Source organism: Talpa europaea (genome assembly GCF_964194135.1).
Source record: "Talpa europaea genome assembly, chromosome: 12".
Taxonomy (NCBI): domain Eukaryota; kingdom Metazoa; phylum Chordata; class Mammalia; order Eulipotyphla; family Talpidae; genus Talpa; species Talpa europaea.
Genome location: NC_140079.1, coordinates 99,436,951 through 99,455,238, shown reverse-complemented (window position 1 = coordinate 99,455,238; position 18,288 = coordinate 99,436,951). Strand labels below are relative to the sequence as shown.

General features: G+C 48.1%; 1 protein-coding gene across 5 annotated transcripts in view; it reads left to right on the top strand.

The window, feature by feature from the left end:
* RBFOX1 (RNA binding fox-1 homolog 1) overlaps positions 1–18,288 on the top strand; it is a gene marked incomplete at both ends in the record, with an annotated part of 929,893 nt that overhangs the window by 387,764 nt on the left and 523,841 nt on the right. For all 5 annotated transcript variants that reach the window (XM_084251201.1, XM_084251196.1, XM_084251209.1 and 2 more), the window contains one exon: positions 9,278–9,319. In XM_084251201.1, the coding sequence (XP_084107327.1) occupies positions 9,278–9,319 (42 nt within the window). The remainder of the gene's footprint in view (positions 1–9,277; positions 9,320–18,288) is intronic.

Here is an 18,288-nt window from a genome sequence, read left to right as displayed (position 1 = left end):
ACGATTCCCTTCCGCAGCCCCCGCGTGGGGGCCGCTCACCTGGGCTGGCTTCACCTGGAAACCATTTATGTCCTATTTTCTTGTCCAGAAAATTGATCCAGTGGGACTTAGTTCACCTCGCTGTTTTGCTTTGTATTTTTTCCGGATAGTAAGGGGTTGTTCCATGGCTTATGAACGTGTGATGCCTCAGCACAAAAGAACCCCCAGCCTGAGGCCACTTTACAGAACATGGGTCTTCACTACTGGAGTCTGCCCAACATCTGAGGACATCACAGGGCAGGCTCAGTCGATTGGCAGCTTCTACAGGAACACAAGGTGATGTCAAACAGACCTGGGGTTCACGTCTCTGCTTTCACGGCTTGTTGGGGTGATTCGAATCGCTTTGCACACGTGAGCTCATTCAGACCTGTGACCACACCCAGGCAGGCCAGGTGTGGACTCTGCACAAGGTCCCTGAGCTGAGAAAGCGTAGAGGTGTTGAGACTTGAACCTTGGACACCCAACTTTAGCCTTTGTCCTTTTAAGCGCTGTGTGAAAGATGGCTCTCGGTCTCTGCCGCTAGAGACACATGGCCCGTGTGTCTCTGCTGAATCTAATCAATTGGGATTCAGATTATAAAATGACCGACTTCTGATAAGATGATCATTGGACTTTTGCCACCTCTGAGCATAAAGGAAAAAAACAAGTCTCGTCAAAGCATCTCAATGTGAAGGCACCTCAAGAACGTAACCCCCACCTAGCAGACACGTGCCAGGCATGTCATCTGCCACCTGGGACTCGCCAGCCATCCCCATCCTGCACATGGGGAGGGGGGTGATGGTCCAGGAGCCTGGTTCAGGGAAGAGCACCAAACCCTTGTATTTCCCCTGCCTATTTGGCGAGTGTTGCTCACATTTTCTTGGACTGAACATGGGGCTTGGGGTGGGGTTGGGGACAATTATAACCCTTGGTTATGAAGGAAAGAAATGGTGATTGCTTCTGCATCTGAGACAAATAGAAATCATCTGCGTAATAACCACAATTGTTTTCTCCCTCCCTGCTCTGCCTCGGTTCACAAAATACCTTATTAAATCTGGAGAATAAAAATGTGCCTGGGGTAATGGTTTATTATTAGAATAAATAACTGGCACACGTTGTCCCCACCTTGCAAGTTATCAGATGCAAAGACACCTCGTGGCCTCGCTGGGGAAGCCGGGACCTGTCGGAGCAACAGACTCCTCCTCGTCCAGGGATCCTTCCGCAGCAACGCCAGCATCAAGCCTGGAACACACAACACTGAGAGAGGGGATGTGGGAGGCTGAGGGGTCCTGGCCAGGGCTGCCTGTTGCTGCAGCCCCTGTCTAATCTGTGTGCCTGGACAACCTCGTCCCAGAGCTGGCTCGACCTGCTCTATCGCTAATGGGGTATTTAACAAGTGGGTGCATAGCAGAGCAAGTGTAAAAAGCATTTCCTGCAAAGAAAACAGCTTCTTAAACCCTGTTATTTGAGGCTCCATCCAGTTCTGCAGGCATCCTAACCTCTGACACCCCTCTAATCAGATAACTACCACTTGAATCTCCACCGTGACTTACATCCAGAACAGAGGCTCTTGATGTAAGTGCCAATATCATCAAATGATACGGTTTTCCAAGGGGTGGCAGGAGAAGCATTACTCATGAACTGCTGTGCAGTGCCTGCACCTTCCCAACCACAGGCCACTAAGTGCTGAGCATGCTAAGTGGTGAGACTTCGAGACACATGCCATAAGTACCCCAAGTACTTATCCTGAGTATTGTCAGCTATCAATTTAATGGGCTAACACTTCAGTCTTAGGTTTTCTCTGTGCAAGTTTATATAGAACAAGGTGCCTGTTGGATTTCCCCAAGGAGCACTTAGCCTCACCTCTTCCCCCTGTCTCTCCCCTCCCTCACACCCCCACCCCCATGACCCCCTCAAAGTTGGCAGCCTTACAACATCAAGCAAGATTTTAGCAGCAGATTCTGGTTCTCCCTGAGGTGAAGGTGAACTTGACAGGGGAGAGATGAGTGGATCCCTGGTTATTCTCTCACATGCGTTTCATTTGTACCACACAACCAGAATCTAGCTAATTCATCAAGCCCCATTGCTGAGATTTGGGGTGCCCATTTTTTTCAGTGGGATATTCCTCACGTCTTTTCCTGACTCCGAGCACTTACTGCGGCCCCACCCTTTTTTTTCCCTTCTACCAAAATGAAATCTCAGCCACAACAAGGCGTAGATATAGATTTGCTTCTCTGACACAAATGCTTCCGTTTTCTTGGAATTAGAGGTCACACTTCATTGGAGAACGCATTTGGAAAAAGCATCAGGCTTAAGTACAGCTGTGTGATGGATTGCATTATATTCAGGGACTCAAGGCTTCATAACCCAGATTGATCATAAACATTTCTTAGAAGAAGCTGGAAAGAGGGTGGGCAGACCACCCTTTCTCTTGATTTTGTTTTTTACTTTCCCATGAAGAGAATTCACGCTCAAGTACATCACCTCCCTTCAAAATCGAGCTTGAACTCTTTCCAAGACAGCAACCTGGGATGCACCGTTCTGCTACTCTAGGGAGTTATAGCTTTCATTCATTGAGGACCTACTATGTGCCATTGTCTTTTAATCATTATGATCACTATGGAACTCAGCTATTTAAATTATATTCTGGTGATGGCGAGTGATTACAATGCGCAGAGGCATTGCGTGCACACTGTGTGAAGTTGAAATCATGCAGCATTTGTATTATGTATAAAACACAAAACCCAAATCAAAAATAAGAAAACATCCTTATCACTTTCTGGTCTCCATTCTCATTCCCAAGGCATATTTTTTGTGCTTTTGTGTGAAATTTATTATCTAGATGTTTTCCCTGTCAAGATGGGTATTTGTCGGTGGGTGTATGTGTACAGATTTTTAAACAACTAATTGGATCCTATTTTAAATATTGGTCCAACTTTCTTGGTTTTTCTCATTCTCTCAGGGACACCCTTTATGGGGTGTCTATCAGGGACACCCTCGTGGTCCAGAGTGTAGATAGATCAAAAGTTGGCAAATTATAGCCAATTGCCCCCAAAGTCAAAACATTTACAATTTGACTCTTACTAGAAAATGTCTTCCCACCATCGCCATAGACAGACCACTATGTATTTAACCCTTTTGCTTCTGACGATACTGGTGATACTGATAGTCCTCTGAGTTGTGGGCTGTTTGGAGGAATGCGTCGTGGACAGACAGACAGACAGATGGATCCCAAACATCATCCTGGCTGTTAGGAAAAGAAAGTTGAGGGAGACTCAGCCCTTTTCCTGGCAGGTCTAGCCAGGGGAGTGTGTATATGTTGGGGGCAGGGGATGAGAGTGGTAACAGGCTCAGCGTGGAGCAGGGAGAAAAGATAGGGCAGAATGCCAAGTCAGGAGGAGACGGGAAAGACCCTTCGGCCTGTCTGCAGAGGAGCGTGGGGGTGGGGGAAGATGAATCCCTGCCTCTACACACCCCATTCAGACAGGAGAGCAAAGGGCTTCACGCTGAAGTTTATTGCTTCAGTTTCTAACCTTTCATAAGTGCTTACTTGGCAGCCTATGGAGAGTGGTATTTGATTCTCTGGAAGCATCTTAAAGGAGCAACACCAGACCATCCACTTTCCCTTTTTTCATTTAGGCTATAAAATATATTGGTTTTGTGCATTACTGCCATGGGAGGAAAGAAAAAAAAAAAACACATCACATGTTCGTTTCCAAATGAAATGACATTTAGTGAAGTGTACATTTAAGATCTTTCTCAAGGCCGGCTTTTAGAGGGTGCACACAGAGGGTCTTTCTTCATAACAGACGAGAAGGAGTTCTAGGTAACTTCTTTTCTCTGAACCGTTCCCATAACGGTTATGTGGGGAAATGTAAGAGCCTCGTCATGTCCAGCAAGAACTTGGGGGGCTGCGGAATGCCCTTCCGCGTGCTGGGAGTGACGTGTGAGGCACGCCAGCACCCAGAAACCCAGGCCCGCGGTGGGGGCTGCCCTCTTGCATAGCTGGGGTTGCTCTTGCTCAGCAGCTGCAGAAAGGGTGGGGGAAAGCTCCCCGAGATGTTATGGATGGCATCTGAACATGGCCCCAAAGGAGAAGCAGGAGGTTATTAATAAAATGTGGGCAGGACAACAGGGGCTGCTGTGTAGGAAATCCTAACAGACACATTAAGGAAAAACAGCAACAACGGCAATGAGGCCCGCTACGGAGATGGCTCCAACGTCCTTTTTTATTATCTTCACATCTCATTTCCCTTAATCGCACTCACTTGAAGGACAACCAAACTGGTGGCCCCTGTTGAGGGTGGGATATGTGTGGGGGGGCTTGGTGATGGGGACATCTCACAGGGCTCACGCCCAGTGTCGAGCTCGGTGGTTGTGTTTGTCTTACACGTTACCTCTGTGCTTCTGTGGGTGTGAGACACTCTGGTGACTTTCTTTTTTAAGATGTTATTTTTATTTATTTATGCATACAAGAGCTGGGCCAGGGGGTGGGAAGAGGACTCACCAGAGACATTGCGGGGAGCAGAACAGGTGGATCTACTGAAATCCACTGCTGAGGGGAGCAGCGGGGAGACAGGAGAGGTCTGCTGCGCCCTGTGGGTAGCTCCCTGGCCAGGGATCGAACTCATGCCACAGTGGCTGTGGAGAGCTTCATTGTGCTGAGACTTAACGCCTTGCAAAACCCAGGAGGCCTGACCCTGGTTATTTTTGGAGACAGACGTGAAACATATGAATCTTGTTATTAGAGCACTTATTTAATTAATGAAAACGCAAGCCCTCACTATTACACCACCATCTACACCTATATCTTGGTGGGGCGCGGATATGAAACTTTCCTGATTACAAGTGCCCTACGTGGCCCAAAAGATAATTTGAAAACTACAGAAAAACATTAAGAAAAATGTATTACCAGCACCCTTTAATTGCATCCCCCATTTCATTTTATGTTTTACATTTAGATATGTGATCATTGGGAGTCATTTTTAGGTCAAGGTGTTCCTTTTTTTTCTGCAAATGGAGCTCCAGCTACTCGCTTCAGGGTGCATCACTATTTGAAGGTTTTTCTAAGCGGCTCCTCTAAGGATTGCAACACACACATAGGACTCTTGGTTTGCATGCCTCAGTCTCACCCCTTGGAAGGTGGGACTGTATTGCCACCTATGCCCTTGGCCTTATCTCACGCACTGCAGACTTACACATCCAACATCTTGTTGGTCAGTTTTGTAATTTTTATTTTATTTTTAAAATATTTATTTATGCATGCAAGAGCTGGGGTACAGGCCAGAGGTGCGGGTGGGGCGGGGGTGAGAGGATTCACCAGAGTGGGGAGCAGAACAGGCAGATCCACTGAAATCCACTGCTCAGGGGAGCAGTGGGGAGACAGGAGAGGTCCTCTGTGCTACACGGGTAGCTCCCCGGCCAGGGATCAAACTATGCTGCAGTAGCTGTCGATTGCTTCATAGCGCTGCATCTTAACCCCTTGCACCACCAGGGAGGCCCCATCAACTGTATTTTAAAGACACTCCGAGGATATGCTAGGCTCTCCGCTCCCACTCATTTATCCACAAACTTGTCATCTTTTGCTGTTCTTTAGGCTGATGTTCCAAGTTCCCTTCTCTTACTTATCATGGATCACCCTCTGTCTGGAAACTTCCATGGCAACGATTTCAGAGCAGGTCTAAAGGGTAAAACACCTGCTTAGCTTCCTTAATATCTGACTGTCATTTCTAAAAACTGTCTTCTTTGGGTTTACAATTCTGCATCAACAGTTCATTTCTTCCAGTACTTAAATAGTGTGCGCCCTACTTCTGGCTTCCTGGGTGTTGTTTGTTAAGAGGAGAGACCCACTGCTATTTGAATGTTGCTCCCTACAAGTGTTGCGTCAGTTTCCAACTCTTTTTTTAAGGTTTCAGTAGTTTGATTTTGTCTGGTATGACTTTTTTGGACCTCTTTAGAGTTCGTTGAGTTTTTTTAATGCGTGGATTTGTGTCTTTTGCCAAATGTGGGATTTTTCAGTCATTATTCCTTCAAATAAATTGTCCAAAGAGAATTTGATCGATATTAGAATCGCAGTGATGTGAATGGTATGATTCTTCTCTACTATTTACAGGCCCCCCGAGTCCCTCGCTCCTTTCTTCCTGCCTTAAGTTTGTTCTCAGTTCTTCAGATTGGATACTTTTCATTGATATGAACTGACACCTGCTGAGTTTCCTCTGCTCTCTCCATTTTGCATTTGAACTCATTTAGTGGTTTTGTTTGGTTAGATTATTATTATAGATCTAATCCTTCTGTTGGGTTCCTCTTCCTGTCTTCTGTTGCTCTGCCAACACCGTATTTTTCCATTGGTTTTAACTGTGTTTGTCCTTACTTGTCGGAGCATTTTAATAATAACTGCCCCAAATCTTTATTTGATGATTCCGGCCTCCATGCCACCTCCGTGTTGCGTCTTAATGTCTTTTCCTGTGTGAGTTTACCTTTGCCTGTTTCTTTGAATACTGAGTAACTTTAGGTTGTGTCCTTGGTGCACTGAGTATTATGTTCGACAGCAGTGGGTCTTGTTTCAATCCTGTGGAAATGGTTGACTCTCTGGTTTAGCAGGAAATCACTCTAATTGAACTCAGGCTGAAAGTTCCCACCTTCCTTCTAGGCCTGTTCTGCCGGCAGATCTGCCGTCGGAGCTTCCTCAGTAGGAGCTGACCTGGCCTGTGTGTGCCCCTGGGCCAGCCTAAGATCCAGGTCGTCTGTCCGGTTCGGTTCTCCAACCCTGTGTGTCTGTTTAAGTCACATGAACACGGGGTGGCTCAGGGCCGAGACCGGTAGGACTGGTCATCTTCGTAAACGCTTTGTCGAGATACTCAATGTATTTGTTTAGTTTCCTCAGACTCCCCATTTTTGTATCCTCAGCAAGAAAAAAGTGCTTTTAAAGCCGTTCCAGTGAGCCTGCCTTTGGGACCATGTGGCAAAAGGGCAGACAGAAAAAATGGGGTTTTGTCCTGTTTCCCGAGGCCACAGCTCTGGGATCACAGAGGAGACGCCCTGTCTCTGAGAACGGGGAAGTCTAGTCGGGGCTGGGCTGCCTCGAGTCTGCACCATGGACACTGGAGGGACAGGGGACACCCCCACTGGATGGGCGGTGCCCCGAGACTGGTCATGTCCCCCATTCCACCAGCCATGTCCGCTGGGTGACCAGAGGCCTCCTGGTCTGCGTGGGGTGTGGAGGCAGGGAGCTCCCACAGTCTCACCCAGGACCAAAGCCCTCTGCATGCGTGTTCAGAAAATAGTATTTACCTTTTTAGCCAGTTCAGAAAAGTAACAATTTAGGACATTAACTAGATTCGCGACATTGTGCCACCTTCACTAGTTTGGGAACTTGTTCATCTGCCCAAGGGAAACTGGACCTGGGAAATCTCCTCCCCTGCTCTGGTGGCCACAGGCTGCTTCCCCTCTCTGGGGTTTGCCCCCTGCAGATCGGAACACCTTCTGGAAGAAGAATTTACGTGCCCGAAAGCACCTATAGCAAGTTCCCCGTGTGTGCATTTGTGCCTTTATGGAATGCTACCCGTTTTCCCCCGAATATTTTGCATTGTTTCTCCCCAGCCCTCTCTTCTTGCTTCGCTTTTCTCTCTTCCTCCTCTTGAACAGCCTCTTTCACTGTCCTTTGAACACAAGCTATAAACCGTAACATCGGGGGGCCTTTGCAGCTTCCGTTCTTAAAAACAAACTCATGCCTGCTGAGTATCTCCCATGTCCCTGCTTCTAAGCACTGCCCGTTTCTCCGTCCTGAAGGCACACTGTGATTTAGTCTCTAATTTCCCCTTATTATACATCGCGATATTTACAGTGTTCACTTTCATAAATAACGCCGACATTACCTGCCATGCAAATGAACATTTGTGTGTATCTCTGCTTATCTTCTTAGGAGGTGTTTGAGAGTTAGGGTTCAAGGGCAGAGCAGAGCCCCAGTTTATAGACTTGGGACTCTGGCATATCCTAAGTAACATTTCTGGTTTTTGTTTTTGTTTTAGAGTAAGTTAAAAAAAAGAAACTTTCAATACAAAGTGCATAAAATATACATCAAAAGTCAGCTCCTAAACCTTCTTATCCTTTAGCAAAAGTTTCAAAAACTTGCAACAGATTCTAGGAGTCAGGGGTTGCTGCACTGGCTGCAAAATATACTTGAACTATCCGAATAAACTGCAAATGGAGGCATCAGCGATCTCTTACTGGGATGAAGTGGAGTAGCCCATGTCCACGGAGCTTGAATGCACTTTGGCCTCTCTCTTCCACCAGCATCCGCCCCAGTCATTTCTCCTGTTGGACAATACAAGCCACGGTCACTCTCGACAAGCACCTTTGACCTTCAGAAGCCCATGTTGGTGGTGTGGTGACCAGTGGCTGGCGTGTGTGTCTGGAATCTCACTTCTTGAGCTGCCCTCAGCTCACGAATCGATCAGGGGAGCTTTCCTGGTGATCTACAGGTTATGTCTCAGCGCTACCACCACCATGGCCTGAGTTTGATCCCCGGCCAGGGAGCTGACCCACATGGTGCAGCAGACTCCCTGTCTCCCCGCTGCTCCCCTCAGCAGTGGATTTCAGTAGATCCACCTATTCTGCTCCCCACTCTGTCTCTGGTGAATCCTCTCACCTCCCCCCAACTCTGGCCTATACCCCAGCTCTTCTGCACACACACACACAATTAAATAAAATAATTTTTAAATTAAAATACATTTAATAAGAAAAAATAAAACACACAAATGTGTCAGGGAAGCTCTCCCTGATGGAAGCTTTGCCCTACAAATTCCCCTGACCGTCGGATGGGAACTCACTGCCTTGTGATCAGAACTGGACCGTGAAGTGTGACCCACTGGCCAAGGGGTATGGTTGACATGGCAGCTGCCCCCACTGCAGAGGACCCATGTGAGTCGGGGGCCTGTCCTTACCCACCTGGAGGGGGTCTTCAGGGTTGATGCCTGCCCTAGCTAGACTTGAGGAGGTTCACACCTGAGGGGCACATGCCCCCACACCCTCTCCACATCCCTCCTCAAGACTTGCCTCAAAGCCATTGTGTGTGTGGATCACAAGGTCGAAACTCCAAATGCAGCTTGGGCTACTCACACCCAAAGAAAAAATAAATGCATAATTAATTAATCCTGTGTTTGCTCTGAACCAGCGATGAGCAGTAACTCTCCAGCCCCTTTCATGTTGTTTTTTTTGCAGCAGCCTCTGATTATGTCCCCCCCTTTGCTTTTCTTTGTAGGTTTCAAGACAACAGATGAATTGTGAAAGAGATCAGCTAAGGGTACGTGCGTCTGCTTGTCAATGCTTCCCGGGTCTCGTTTCTGTGTGATAAGCAAAATTTTCCTTGTCTTTCCCAAGACACAGGGTTCTAAATAGCAGGCTTCATCTTAAGACTGGTAGAGTTGGAAATATTTATCCCAGCTAATTTAGTATTGATTGAGCTGGTAAATACAGTATATCTTCCTTTGAAGTGCCATTATAGCAGGTATGGATTTTTTGATTTAGATTCAGCAATAAATACTTCTCTTCTGGAATTTGTTTGACATCATTGTACTCTCTTTATGTACAACACGAGGTCTAAGGAATAACAAAGGTCAAAAGGATGCCGGGCTGCCTTCTCTGCTGGGATGCTGGCTGTCTGCAGAGTGGCCGGGATGTGTGATTTCTCTTCTCTGGGGTGGGAGATCAGCTCCTAAGCAAGGTCATGTTCCAGGAGGATCCACACCCTCCAGAGACCTTCAGTCCCAGTGTTGTTTGTGTGTCTAGGAGAAGGGGGCAGGGTGTAAAGCCTCCTGTGCTGTTGGCCTTCTGGTAAATGAAACTCTGCAGCGTGTGCGTCCCCGAGGCACAGAGAGTGGCCCAGACAGCAGAGCATGCTTTGCTCTAGGGGGAGCTGGGCGGCCTGACTCTGCTTTCCTGGCGTCGTGTGTCTGCTAACCTTCTTGGCACGGGCATGTTCTTTGAAGAAATGTCAGGGTGACCTCTGCCCCCGGTATTTTTTTTTTAATGCATTCATGTCTTGGATGGACAGATTTGAAGTCATAATTGGCCTCTGTTTAATGTCACCGGTGGAAACTGGCAGCTTTTCCTGGACGAGGTGCTTGTGTTCGTGTTTCCACATTCCTGTAAAAACAAGAGGCACGTGCGGTGGGCTGCTTTGAAAACCCTAACCGTGACGTTCGGGGCTGGGGCATGTCGCAAATCAGAATAATTTATTAAGCCCGCCTAGTGCCATTTACCCGCTGCCTTGTCGCTTTCCAGAGCACGCCCCTAACGTTTGTGGGGGGCCTTCCATTCTGCAGCTGCTGTCGGCGGCGTCCGGTCTGTTAAATCCTTAAGTAAAACAACAACAGAATCCACTTGCGTGGCACCAAGCGAGCGAGTCGAGGTTTTCTTCTGCTCGTATGCATATTTATTTTGTGTACAATCCCAGCACGGCCTTCTCTATTAACCTCTCATCTCTACCCACGTCGCCCCTAAGTGCCTGCGCCTGCATTCGTTGTGACTCCTCCATGAACCAGCCTTCAAGATGTTTTAAGCTTGCTAGAGCTCTTATTGCTTTTCCCCTGCAGTCTGAATTACTGGTTCATCCTAGTAAATAATGTATTGCAACTTCAGATTTCTCTTCCTGTTTGGATGAGGACGATGGCCAGAACTAGGTCAGCGTGAGAGAGGAATAGGCGCTTCTGTCTCCAGGAGTCCCTGGTAGATGCTCCAAAATTAAGGCAATATTGAAAGCTGCGAGCCACAGGAGGCTCACCTGGCGAGTTAAGACACAGGAGGAATGAAAGGTTTGCTGGCAGTTGGAGGGTCTGCTATGTTGCATTGACGGGGACGTGTCGAGAGGGGGAAGTTCAGAGGTGAGAAGGTGCCTCCTTTGCCTGTTACGTGTCTCAGCCACGTTTGACACAATGGACTGTGCAGTTTAACCTAGGGTGTCTCGAGCCCCCAGCCAAGGACTCCCACAGCACCGGCTGGGGTGCTGTTGTAATCTCTGCTTTTATGCGTTAAACTGATTTGTGTGTTGGGTCGATAGATGCACATTTACGTGCCAGGTTATACCTTTATGTGTCTGACAACCGAGTACGCAAGGGGATGCGGTGAAGGTGTCTCCTCCCATCCAACCTGGCAGGACACACCTGTGCTAGACACACCTCACCTTTGACATCTGTGTCTCACCTGGAGGCATTTTCTGTCTCCTCTTCTTTTCTCTGCTGCTGCCTCTCCCACCCATTCCTCTCCCTCTGTTCCTCTCTAGTCTGTGCGTTTCCTCAGAAGAAAGTGGCCTTGATTAAAGTCATCGGTCATTGCTTTTTTTTCCCCCGTAGGAGGAAAATTATTTTTTTAGGATTTCTGTAAGAAATTTGGTGCGGATCTGACATGCCAGTACCCAGCCAGCTCAGTGAAATGCTTTTCCCCTTCATCTCATTTTTTTTTTCCTTAGAGGAGAGACAGTGGGAGAAAAATAGGTCTCTGTCTAGTGACCAACATCACTTACGGGTTCTGCCTGCCAGCCACACGTTGCAAAACATGTTTTAAACGCAACCATCAAACTGAATTTCCAGATTTGCTGTACAAGATGGTTGGACCATGGCTGGGTGTCAAGTTAGAGTCCTTCATTAGTGCATTCCGTTATGCTGTCAGAATTCAGAGACAGAGTGGGTGCTTGTAAGACCTCTCCCTTTTTCTTGGTCTCTGGGAAACAGCAGGGAATGCAGAAAGGAGCAGTATTCCTCTCTCCCCTTCCAGCAGGGGGGCAAGAGAAGGGGGCTGCATCTCTTAGACCTGCTCCTCTCCCCCCTTTTTTGTCCCCCACAAATCCTTAATTATTTTGTGCAAAATGAGTTTGCTGAAGTCCTTGTCCTATTCAATTTTACAAAATCTAAATATTCACTGATTAATTTTATGAAATACAAAGTTAATGAAAGTCAAACTATTTTTTTTTTTTTTACTTCAGGACTTTTCAGAGTCTTTTCTATATAAGAGTAAAGAACAGAGAGATGACTATTACAGGCAATTTTTTTTGCACACTCCTCTGATCACAGTGCACTTTTGGATGTGGAACACATGCTGAGAAAGACTGTAAAGTTGTACCCATTTTCAGTTGGGGTATATAATCTGCAAGTTATCAAAAAGCTAAGTGTTATTTAAAGGAAAAACAAAAACAAAAACATGGCATCCCCTCCTAGCCCCGGACTCTGTCCAGTGAATTTCTGGCATCAGGACGGTGCTTTGGTGGCGTTGGCCTCTCCCTCCTGCTCCCCAGATGTTTTCTTGTTCCCAATGGCACTTCCTCGCAGAACAACACCCTACATGGGAGGGAAGCAGAAAAGGAGCCTTTTCCTCCTAGTGTATGTTGGAGGGATCGTTCCCAGAGCCCTTCTCTGCAGAATTTCTCTTGTGTGTCATTGACCAAGCTCTACGCACTGACCCGGAAGCTCCGCGATTGTCTGTAGCGGAGAGTTTCATCCCAGGGAAGGCACGTTGGCTCCTCAACAGAACTGAAGTTCCTTGGCTGGGAGGAAAAGGATAATGTCTTCTTGAGCCTGCCTCAGAAGGGAGCCACTGGTCCTCCACATGGCCAGCGCGTGCTGTGGAGCCCAGCGTGGCCTGTGCTTGGCTGGGGGTTCAGCTCAGATGCACCCTCTGGCAGCCTCACGCCTGCAGGCCTGGCCCCCCTCCCTCTGGAGCTGGCCAGCACGGCGGTCTCTGGGTCTCTGTGTAGTTCGCCTCCTGGCCTTTGGGGCTGTCTGTGCATGTTTCCTTCAGTGGCACCCACAGCACCTCTCCCATCACCCAGCTCAGCCCCCGAGACACAAAGGCACCACCAAGCAGGAGTTCCCAGTTGCCCCCTGAGTGGCACTGATGGGGCGGTGATTGTGGCCCAGACACCCTCCTGCACCACTCCAGCTTCTGCAGTTGGTGGGGGAAAGGGGTGGACAGGAACGGCGTGTCGTGAGCAGCCCGTGGTGTCTCTCCGTGGTCTGCAGACGCCACTAATGGTCAGACCTGGGACAGGGTCCTGGGGCAGGGGTGAAACTCACACAGTGTTTGGCTACAGAGGACTCTTCTGGGCTGTGAGCATCAGATGCTGGTTTGGCTGTTGTTCTACACCCTAGGTCAGGACACCACTAAGCAGGGAAAGCCTTGGCTTCCCGGTGGGTCAATACCTGTTCTCGGTCAGAAATCCTTATTGGCGATTTTAACAGGTGTTCCCCAGGGGATGGGGGGTCAGGAGCTCTGGTTAGGCACTCAGTTTCCTGTCTCAGTTCTAAATGCTCCCAAAGTTCCAGTTTTCCTGGGTGTAAATGGGGACACTTTCCTCGCATCCTCCTGGCCCGGTGGAATGGCTTGTGTAAAGCAAAACAACTGCTCACTTAGTTAAGCAAATAGCAGGCCGGGTTCAGGCAGCCTGAGCAGAGGGGTGGGCAGCCCACCCCGCAGGATGGCCACAGAGTGGGGGTGCTGACAGGCCAGCCAGCTTTTATAGCCTCCTTTGCTTTTCCTTGTGGGTCACAGTGGATATTTCTTTTGAAAAAGGTTCCTTTTTCCCTTTTGCAGGTGTACCTGGCACCTCCCAGTCTCTAAGATTCCTGTGCACCAGCCCCAGCAGGGGCACATTCTAATGCAGATTCCTACAAGGAGGAATCCAGCTGCCCCCACTCCCTGCAGCTCCCTGCTCCCCACCACTGTGCCAGGAAGCAGAGAGTAAATAAACAGGGGAGATTCCACTGCTGGGAGGGGCCTGTTGCCAGCTGAGTAAATACCCCAAAGATGCCTGTATCCCCTCCAGATGTGGAGATCAGGGTCCAGCAGGATCCCCTGCGCCCCACCTACAGGACACCTGCCCACGGTAGCCTCATTTTCCTGGGTGGCACTTACAGCCTTCAGGAGGTGAACACCTAGTCATGGGGGGCAGCGCTGAGAGGGGCTCCCCTCCCCATTCGGTTCTGTCTCCAGCCTTTCATGCCATGAGAAACTGACACTTGAAACTAACGTATCTTTAACTAGTGTCTAACACAGCCTAAGCGCTCTTTACAGGGAGGGAGTGCGCCTCGGGCTCAGTGCCTGCAGCAGCCAAAGCATTTACCTAGACTTCAAAAATAGTGTTTGTAAAATACAGTAGTTAAGAAGAGGGGCCTGGAGCGAGGCCTTCTGAGCTGGCGTCTGGAGACTGCAATTGACTCCTTGTGTGAGTTTCTCTAGCCCCCTGTGCTCCAGTCCCTTCTGTGTAAAAAGGAGACAATAGTGGTGTTTCCTGAGTTGTGTGATGTGTGTGCAAACGAAGACTGGGAAAATTAATGTGGACGGCCCCTCGAAAGTGTCTGGGGTAGAAAAGGTCCTTAATAATTGTCAGAGTTTAATACTTTTTTGCTCATTAACTTATATAAATGGTTACTGAGATAGGTTTTCCTTTTGTAGTGACAACCCAAAGTTTCCTTGGCAAATAACATCTGTTTAGGTTAAACGTGGGTTTCTTTAAAGATAAATATTGACTCCACCACATTACAGATGCCCCCCAGTCGTGACAAGCACCGTGACACAGGGCCTGAAGCTTTAGAAACCCTGAAATGATGGTGCCAGCCCCGGGAAAGATGTTGTAGGGAAGATGTGTGTCATCAATATTTAATTTGCCAGTTAGAAGCGCGTTTGTCATTTCACAAGAGTGATGTGGATGGCAGAATGCAAATCGCTAATGATCATCTTGGCTTAAACCCATGGCCTTCATCTGGGCATCAGATAATGAAGCTTCCCGGTGGCCTTGGGAGCCAGCTGTCCCAGGCACAGACACCTTCCCTGCCTCCTCCTGCTAAAACTCACCCTTCCGCAGTGGCTCTTAGACCAGCAGGATCCTAAGCCCCCGCCCCCTCTGGGGTGCAACATCAAAAGATGGAGCGTTTTGTATCCACAGATTTAGGGTGACTCATGTAGGGTTGCCTGCTTCCATTCAGTTATTTATTCAAGAAATATTTTTTTTTTTTGGTGCTAAGCTTTTGCCAGTCACTGTCCTAGGAGGTGGACAGCGTGGTATAGCAAACCTACACAACCAGCTCACCTCCACCCCACAGATAATGGAGAAGAGACCCATTGGCCAAATAGCCATGACAGGAAAATGTGCGTGTAAGTGACACCGTGCCTTGAGAGATTCTAGGGAGGGGGACGTGGCCAGATGCCCTGAGCAATGCACACTGCCCAGTGCTTTTATGGGACACCCGGGTGGGGGCCCGTGGCATGCTGGGACGAGGTGCTTTTGTACAGCCTTACCTTTCTCTTCGCCCGTTGAGCTGTCTCCTTGCCAGGAGTCAGTTGTATTCGTTCCCAGACCTACTTCTGCCAGCTGCACTTGTTATTGTAATTACATTATTTAGCGGAATATTATGTAAACTGATGAAAAATGAGTGCAGTAAGAAAAAGAGCTGTTTCTATGAAAACTAAGTTAATGCTTTGGAAACATATTAGGAAAGCAAGTCGGGGCCGTGAGTGAGAGGACTGTAAACGTTAGGCGGAAAGGACTCTCAGGATCTGGGAAGCTTCTGCAGTAAGAATCTTTCAGATGTCTCTTGAAATTCTTAATCCACTTTAAACAGAGCCAGCCCTCATATTATCTGTCATAGGATCAGCAAATCTTTTTTTCTGTGAAGGGCCAGGTAAAGGGATTAACAGACTCCCCTGGTCATCAGGTCCCTACTGTCCCACACTCCCATTGTCACATGAAAGCCATGAACAACTGAGGCTGTGTTCCAATAAAGTTTTATTTATAACAACAGGTGGTGGGCCAGATTTGGCCCTTAGGCCATAGTTGGCTGACCTTTCCTGGAGACTATGAAATGTGAATGAGGTTTATGTGGGAAGATGAGTAGAGATTCCAATCAACAGAGATAGAGATCAGCAAATGAAGACATAAGACTGTAATTTATACATTAAAAGCAAAGGTTTATGCTATCTCTGCATCAGCGTGGTTGCTTGCTTTAAAGGCTTCCAATTTATTACCTTCTCCCATTCCCAACTGAGACAGCATCTTAGGCATAGGGAGAGCCCACACAAGGGTGTGGGATGCAGATCCAGACGGGCTGCTCTTTGTGTTCCGCCTCTAATGACTCAGGACCCTATAGTCCAGAGTGGAAGACCTTGCTTACTCTTCTCTTAGCAAGTAATTTCTGGAACTCCTGAGCCAGGTGATATTTTCTACATACACATTCTTGTTCTTGTCCTCTGAAAACTGTGGTTCAGAATACGATCTTTTCTTAAGAAATGTCTAGCCACTTACTGGCCTTGATTGTCCAGTCTCTGGAAGCAGGAACACTGTCCTCTGGGGTAGGAGCTATGCTCAGCTAATGCCGGCCTTCAGTAATGAGCAGTTTTACCAAATGTTCAGACTCAGGAAGTAACAATCCAGCGTGTCTGGGGTGGGCCTTGGATTTGCACTGTCAATGCCCCTGACTAGCTCTTATAGGTCCCACATATGCTCTTGTATATGTGTGTGTCAGGGGGTGTGTATGGTGGAATGTGAGGTGCCTGCGTACACACACGTACAGAAGAGACACAGCTGTGGATGCTTGCTGTAATCTTATATAACTAATGGTCCCAACCAAAGGGAGTTTATACCCAAGTAATTAGCTCTTCACTTCTAGAAACTGCAGAAAATCAGACCATCAGAATGCTGGGAAATCTCCCAGGGGAGCTTCCTTACTAAAATTAGAAATCCATAAATCCATAAAACATTTTAAAAAGAATATTGTCTTCACAAGTCCTGGCCTTCCACGCTCTTCCTTGTAGATCCCATTTGCACCCCAATTTTTGCAAGGCTGTTTACTGATGAACACCAAGGATCAAGAAGAAAGCAGCCTACCCATTCCAGATTTCAATTTTGCCAGCTTCGTCGTGAGTCGTGTTACCTCCGGCAAAGCTGGGCGGCCCCGCCACAGAGGCCCTGCCTGGTACTGAACCCCATCTCGCTGATGCCAGGCAGGGCTCCTCCTTGGAGAAAGCATCTCAGCGTTTGCTTGGGGAATACTCCATCGTCATCACACTCAGGACACTGAGCCTCAGAGTCCCTGGCCCTTCCTTCACTTTAATTTTAGCCCATTATCCATAGTCATCATTCCCCTTTCCAGGGCAAATCTGCTCCATTTCTTGTTTTATCTTTCAATTGGTATCAAACAGCTTCAAGCAAACCACTAATAATGCTGACATTTCAATTTGTCATAGTTGTTCCTCATTTCTATGACTGATGCTTCATCACCGTTTGTCTTCCTGCTCTGCTCTTCCAAGATCTAAATACCATTGCGGAATAAAAACAAACAGAAAAACAAACGGATAGGGAGTGTTACAAGAAGCAGATAAATTAGGCATCTGTGGTTCCTGCTACAGGGGGCAGGAGCTGTTGGGTTTCATCTTGGCGGTGTGTATTCGGGTGGAGAGCAGGTGTGGTGGACACACGTGTCTGTGTTGGTGGCGTCCAGCAAACTTCCCCACCCTGAGGTGGCCAAGGTGTTCCCTTGGCCTTCTGGGGTTACTTCAGTCCCCTCACATGTTCAGTCTTGGAAAAAATCAATCAAGGGATGTAGGTGCAGCCGAGGCAGGCCGGTTGTGTTCACCCTCCAAAAGTTGGGTGGTGTCTTAGTCCCTTTGGGCTGCTACAGCAAAAGACCCCGGTCTGGGTGGCTTAGAAGAAATGGAAACTTATTTCTCACAGTGCTGGAGTCTGGGCATCCAAAATCAGGGCGCCAGCAGGGTTGGTGAGGACCTGCTTCTAGGTCACAGAACCTGGCGCTGTGCCCGCACACGGGGAAGGGGCTACTGCGTAGGGGCTCTGCTAGGAGGACACTGAGCCCATCCAGGAGGGCTCCACCTCCAGGACCTCCCAAGGGCCCACTCCCTCAGACTCTCACATTGGTGATTAGAATCTCAATATGTGAATTCAGGGGGAGACACAGATATTTAAACCGTAGCAGAGATTAACTACAGGGATGCAGAAAAGGAGCAAAAGTGATGACAAGCTGGACTTGATTCACTTCAGGGGTGAAATTACGTCCTGGTGAGACTGCGGAGATAATTCCGAGGGCTAGACCTGCAGGTCCACCCTGAGTCCTCCTTCATATTTAAACCTGCTTATCCGTCACTCCCCTGAGCTACCCCACAGCCTTCAGTGATCTCTTTTTCTGCTGAAGTTATCAGAGCCCATTCCTTTTGCCTGTGATCAAAGACTCCTCGCGGATACACTGGGGAAATATGCTAAACTTGGAGAAT